At 35.7% G+C, this 7,090-nt stretch overlaps 1 protein-coding gene across 1 annotated transcript in view; it reads right to left on the bottom strand.

Moving 5' to 3' along the window:
- Positions 1–7,090, bottom strand: part of LOC106883700 (uncharacterized) — a gene marked incomplete at its 3' end in the record, with an annotated part of 68,173 nt that overhangs the window by 24,859 nt on the left and 36,224 nt on the right. Inside the window, exons 13-14 of the mRNA XM_052972748.1 lie at positions 2,880–2,997; positions 1,879–2,042 (exon numbers count right to left, since the gene is read on the bottom strand). Of these exons, the coding sequence (XP_052828708.1) occupies positions 1,879–2,042; positions 2,880–2,997 (282 nt within the window). The remainder of the gene's footprint in view (positions 1–1,878; positions 2,043–2,879; positions 2,998–7,090) is intronic.

Consider the following 7,090-nt stretch of genomic DNA (forward strand, 5'->3'; position numbering starts at 1 on the left):
CCTTCCAAGCCTGTTTCTTTTGTCTAATAGCCCTGTCTACCTCCTTGTTCCACCACCACGTTACTCTGGGTTGGGAGGGGACCTTACACCACCCACAAATCTGGTCGGTGGCTTTCAACAGGTTGTCCCGCAGAAATCTCCAATTGTCTTCCACGTTGTATGATGCTATATCCCCTTCTATTTCGTTAAATGCTTCAAGTAACTTGTCTCTAAGTCTCTGTCCGTTTGCAGGGTCTTTAAGCTTCCACACCCTTCTTCTCCAAGCCTGTCTAATTCTGGGCACCCATTTTGCCTTGATCCCAAAGTCGCTAACTACTAATCTATGTTGTGGGGTACATTCTTCGCCAGCTTTTTGTCAAAACATTATATATATATTTTTATACATTTTCTTTTCATCTTATTTATGCACTTTTGTCTGAACTGTTTTCCATTCAATGTAAGCATCATCCTACTATTTTTACAACACACTTTTGTAATGTTCTTCATTAGTCATTTTTGAGTTGCTTAAATGTAATTGAAAGTCTGAGGAGAAAATGTGGGGAGGACAGCATAAAAACACATGAATCCCACAGTATAAAATATTTAAGCTGATAGGGTTTTTCTAAGGATGTAGGCAGGACTTGTCAGCACAATCTTTTGGATTTCTGTGAGATATGGGTTTCCTGAGATGTTATCCAGCCATTTCTGACATCCATTTTTATCATACCGATGGCACCTACAACAACAGGGATGGTTTTCTTTTTAAGATGCCACATCTTTTATATTTCAGTTTCTAGCTTGTATTTATTGAACTTGTCAAATTCTTACCAGTGGGGATTCAGATATTTATCAGTTTACAAGTATCTTCTTTACTGTCTTTAACAATTATGTCTTGTCAATTATCCTGGCTTGTTCTGTGATGTTGACAGGAATTTCCCAGAAAATGGTGACATTTTAGCTTGAGATGGAGTTCACATCAGTGTGATAGTGCCTACATATTTTTCAGTGTAAAGGCTACCCTACCATATTGTGGCAGTTTTTATATTCATTTGGTGTTAGCACAGAATAGCCTGAAGCAAAGTAATATATTGTTTCACTAAATTGTGGCAGGATTATTTTGTGTAGAATGGCTTCATCATCTGCACCCATCTCCAAAATTATGAGTTGCTAGACGTTCCGACATGATCATATCCGTAAAGTTTATCCCAAACATACTTATCACACTACCAAGTGAGAACTTGTGGAAATTACTTATAATCTTCCAATAGAGATTACTAGAATGTCGTTTTTAATGCTCTGAATTACTTCCTGGCCATTGTTGCTCAAATTCTCCACTAACCCTCTATAGCATGCAAGGGTTAACTTTCCATCAATCCCAGTGATTGATATCCAAGATGCTAAATGACCAATCCTGGTTTGTGCATGGTTGGTTTTAAGCTCCAGTTTAGACTGGGCTTTGGTTTTTAGAAGTAAGTGTTATAACCATTTGATACTGTAAAGTTGGATGTCCACTACACTATTCCTTTAGCTATCAATCCTCTTATTCTATACAACAGCTATCATGTAGTTTCTGTCAACCCAATTGTTTCCATAAAGTTTTCGTCATCTCATGGCTATGACAAAAAAGATACCTGATTGAACGTAGTATTATATCGCTGTGAAATGAACTTCTTCATTACACAGTTAAGCCTGAAACATAATACATACCTACATGCATACATTCCCATCAAAACTTCTACCAAGTTTAAATCTGCATCCAAGACTGTGTCATTCCATTTGCTATTGACCATATAAGAAGGTAGAATAAAATTTTGGCAAAGAATTGGGTGCCATTTCTAGCAGATCACATGAGTACATAGACTGTCCTTTGCTGATTAGTAGTAGTAGTAGTAAAATTACCTCTTGAAATGTTTTTTTGATTAATTCTTCTCTTTCCTTTGTGACATCTTTGAAAGTACTTGACACATACAGCCGAACCTCTCTTTGTTTCTTCACCTCATGGAATTTCAACTTTTGTTTCTTTGCTTTCCATTTGATATTTCTATTTTCTTCCTCTTCTGTTTCTGAAACACAGAGATTGGGAAATCTTCCTTTACTAGCTGGTCAAACAGTTAATAGATTAAAAATGCTCAATAGTCTTGTACTGTATCCTTGGCTACAGCGCCTGCCTTCCATGCACCCATTCCACATAGTTGTAAATAAGAATTCTGTAGAAATACACTTTACTGCTTTACGCAACATAATGATTGCATGAGGTAAACCTTTACTTGTTAACTTGGAGCAGATATGTCATTCTGCTTACAGTAGACAACCTCAGAAATAAACCTTAAATAAGATGAGCAAATGGGGAAACCTCTACCTAGTCACCCAAGTTGTTAGCAATAGCAGTCAGACTATCTTAAATCACAAAATGCCATCTTGGAGGGGAAGATCACATTGAACAATGTAGTCTTAGATAGAGAAAAAGACAATGTGTGACGTTTTGAATTCCTTTTATCATGGAGCTTTTCATTCAGGGTTAGCCTGAAGGCTAAACAATGACAACATTACACAACACAGATCGCTCTATTTGTTACCTCAACATCACTTTACAGTTTAGACAGGGTGCACCACTTATACAAAATACACTGCTCTTCTTTTTACCTGAATCAACCTCAGATGATATTAACCTTAATCAAATCACTCACTGTTTTATTTACTATATTGACTTTAGCTCCAGACCTGAGACTAAACACACCGCTCTAAATACCACATCAGTCTGCATCATCTGGGAGAGCATTAGACAACACACACCATTCTACTGATCTCATCAACAACAGCTCTATATCTCTTTTGTATTTGCAATCAGTGGCTTAATACGTCTCATCACTATGACATTTAAAGAAGAAACAGAGCCTTACCTCTACATATATCCTTGACAAAGTTATCTACCATCAACTTATTATTGTCCTTCAACAGTTTAGCCAGTATTTTGTCTAGTTCTGATATCTGAAACTGACCATCAGTCAACCAGGAGCTCTTAAAAATAAAATTTAAAAAAGAGGAAATTAAAGCAAAAAACAATCAGTTCTTTTCACTGTTAAAAAACATTGTAAGAAATAATTTTAAACAATAATGACTACCACAACATTGCTGAACCTGTCAGAAATAGCAGCCAATTCTCCTTCACATCACACCTAACTCTTTAGAAAACAAAGGATGTGTACATCAAAGAAATGGGTCTAGACATGCCATGCCCAGAAGTCAGGATGTCTGCTGCTAGAATACCTTCCATTCATAAGTCTACTTGAATGAAAATGATCTGAAGTGAATCAACAACAGCAATAGTAACAGACAAACAGTACAGAAATGACATTATCTCCAGACAGCCTCACAACATCACATATAATAAACACTATATGTCAGACAGTACAGAGTGGGCTAAATCTAGATAGAGATATATCTGTAGTTATTCATTATATATGTACTACAACCACAATCTCAAACCACCAAACAACAACACAAACCTCTTGTTCAAACATTGCCCTACTGTCTTAAAAGAATCAATGAAAGAAGATAAATGAAATCCTGAATGTAATAGAAACAGAGATGAGATGGTCACAGCTTGAAAATATGAACAAAAACTAAGCAGGATCCAAATGCACATTGATTTTAACCAGTTCTTTCCAAAAACTTCTAAAAAAAAAGCAACAGAAAAATGCAAAAGCCTCAGAGTCAAACAAAATGGCTAGCATATTCCCAAAACACATAGAACCTGAGAGAATCGGTGCAGCACACATGTACAACTATTGTACCAACACTGTAAAATTTTCAGAATTTGGGTGCTGAGCAACAATCATAACAATACTAAAGCCCAACAAACATACAAATAAAGTTGTACCTTTCAATTCTCACCATAAAATGTTATTAATTTAACGCCCCCCCCCCCCGGGGTTCTAAATTGCAACATTGATTCAAGCTGCTATACTCAGTTACCACATTACTCACGTTCCTAACAAAGGAAATACATGATAGTTTCAACAACAACAACAAAAAAGCTTTCCCATCTGGACCATTCTATCATCATCATCAGAAAAGTGTTTAGTTCTATTTCTCACTTCTCACCCATATAACATATATACAACATCATTATAAGAAACAACTCGCAACACATTGGCTAGCAAACTACTTGTCAGATTGCAAAAGGAATAAAATGCACAAGAACACTTCCAGACTTCAATACCGAAAGAGATAGCTACAGCGATCTGGCCACTCACCTATATTATTTCAACCTGTGTTGTATCCTCTGTCTCCAAATGTTGTACTGTCATGATATTGTGATGGATGGTTTAGATCCATTGTACCAGTGTTATAACAGTGAACAAGAGAACAATGCAGCTGTAATAACAACATAACGATCCAACAATCAATATTCCAAATGAACGAACCAGCCGATACCTTTTCACTTCACTATGAACTCAACTTCAATTAACACACTTCATTCCGAGCACTACTTTTGCCATTTCAGTGGTAGCTTGTCTGGCCTGGAACTGTGAAAGCCTGGCAATCTAGAGTCAATGAAATCTTGGAAGGCTTGTTTTACGGCATCGTCTAAACTAAATTTTTATCCTATCAAAAAGTTATCCAAATTCTGGAAGAAGAGGTAGTCAGTAAGGGCAAGATCAGATGAGTACGGTGGATGATGGAGAACTTCCAATTCCAACTCCTGTAGTTTCGCCAATGTCATTTTTGCATTGGATGATCTGGCGTTGTCTTGCAATGAAATAGGAGTGGATCTGTTGACTAATCTAGGCTTGTTTTTTGTAAGTTTCTGCATCATTTGGTCCAGTTGGCTGCAGTACACTTCAGCCTTGATTGATGAGCCAGGTTTAATGAAATCATAATGGATCACACCTGCACCAGACCACCAAACACTGACCATCAGATTCTTTTGATGAATTTTGCTTTTTGGACTGTATTTTGGTGGCTCGTCTTTGTGCAACAATTGTAATGAACGTTTACGGTTGTTGTATTGGATCCATTTCTCATCACGTTATAATTCGATTCAAAAATGATTCAGTTTTGTAACAAGAAAGTAGCTTAATGCAGGCTTCCAAACGTTGCTGTTTCTGATTTTCATTGAGTTCATGTCGAACCCACTTATCCAACTTTTTCACTTTACTGAGATGAAGTAGGTGAGTCAATATTGTTTGCTTGCTAACACTAAACAACAACGATAATTCACGGGCATTTTGAGATCTGACTGAACGGTGGCTTCCAGTTTGCCCACCTTTGTTTCTGGTTGACTGCATTGCTCATTTGTGAGGTCAAAGTTACCAGAACAGAATTTTGCAGATCAATTTGATACTGTCTGCTGTGTAATAACATTAGAATGAAATACTCTATTAATATTCCAAGCTGTCTGTGATGTTTTATTCCCCAAAAAAAACTCCTATTTCAAAACTGCACAAATTTCTGACTTATCCATCTCTAAACAAAAATAGTAAAAAACAATTTACAAATACTTTATAAAGTGCAAAATGAGTTAGAATAAAGAAATAGATGTATCAGCTTTCTAACAAAAAATAAAGATTGTCAAAATATAATAATGGTGCAAAATGAGCAACTGTCAAAGTTTACCATATACCTTACAACAAATTTCATACTTGATGACCTAATAATCAATATGTCCTCCAGGTATGGAATTGTGAATTGACAGTTTGCCAACATTGCATCCATAACTCGTTGAAATATTGCAGGTGTGACCTTCAAACCAAAATATTTGTACAATCTTGTGTGTGTATTTACTGTTAGAAGCTTTGAGCATTCATCGTCATTCTTTATTTGCAGATATGCCTTAGACGAATCCAATTTCGAGAATATTTTGCCACCATTTAATTTTGCAGAAATATCCTCTCGAGAAGGAAGTGGATAATGACTTGGCTTTAAACCATAATTTAGACCCAGAGAAAAGTAGTCAGCACACAGCCTAATTTCTTTCTTTCTTTTTTATACATGCAGTAGGTGTTGTCCATTTAGAGTAATTCACTTTTTTGATAATTTTATATTTTCTCAGTCTGTCTATCTCTTCATCTATGTTTTTTATTTGCAGCAAATGGTGCTTTTCTATTGGATTTGCATATTGGCACATTTTCCTTTAACTGAAAACATGCTTCAGTCTTTTTACATGGACCTAACTCATCCAACTGTATTTCAGGGAACTTTTTTTTTTTTTAAATTTTCTCTTCAATTTCTCAGACATTTAATTTTCGAAGGGAAAACCAATTATGTTTTTGCCGTAAACAATTATGAGGAGATCGTATAAATCAAATAATTCCCGCCACTCGGTACCAAACTGATTGGTTGTATTCTTTATGGTGAAAACTTTCGCCTTGCAAGTTTTTCTTTGAAATGTGACATCATTCCTCATTTCACCTACAAAATGTAGTTTGTCGCCTGTCACGCCACATATTTTTCACTGTTTTTCTTAACATAGGTTTCCCTATTTTCTTTTACGTGGCGGTGTTAATGATTGAAATGTCACTACCAGTGTCCAGTTATAATTTAATATTTATTCCATTTACTTTTATGTATACAAATTTCCTTATTTGGGAATTGGTTTTACTTTCTGCTGAGAGCACTTCAGAATTTTTTACATTTGACCTTTGTAATTTTGATCTGCAGTGTGAACACATACGTCCAAATTTTTGACAACTGTAACATTTTTGGTTTTTAAAAAGGACAATCTTTTCTGAAATGTAGGCCTCCACATCCGTAACATAGATTAGGACCTAGTAATCTTCTTTGGTGATATTTTCTCGGTTGACATATCTGTATTTTTACGAAATCCTTTTCTTGAATTTTTCTTACGTCATGTTTCAGGTTTGTCATCCTTTCACTCTTCTGCAACAGTCTGCAGGGTTGAATCTTGGATTGTTTATTCAAGTTTTGATTAAAAGAATTCTTGCCTGTATTTCTGTATCTTCATTTCCTGTTAGACCTTGTACAAAAATGAGGCATTTAAACATCTCAGTAGTAAGTTCTTTCAGTTTAAAACTTTCACATGTTCGGTTGACTATTCCTGCATCTATATATATATAAAAATGAGAATGTGTGTCTGTCTGTCTGTCTG

This window comes from Octopus bimaculoides, chromosome 14 (assembly GCF_001194135.2).
Source record: "Octopus bimaculoides isolate UCB-OBI-ISO-001 chromosome 14, ASM119413v2, whole genome shotgun sequence".
NCBI classification, from domain to species: Eukaryota; Metazoa; Mollusca; class Cephalopoda; order Octopoda; family Octopodidae; genus Octopus; species Octopus bimaculoides.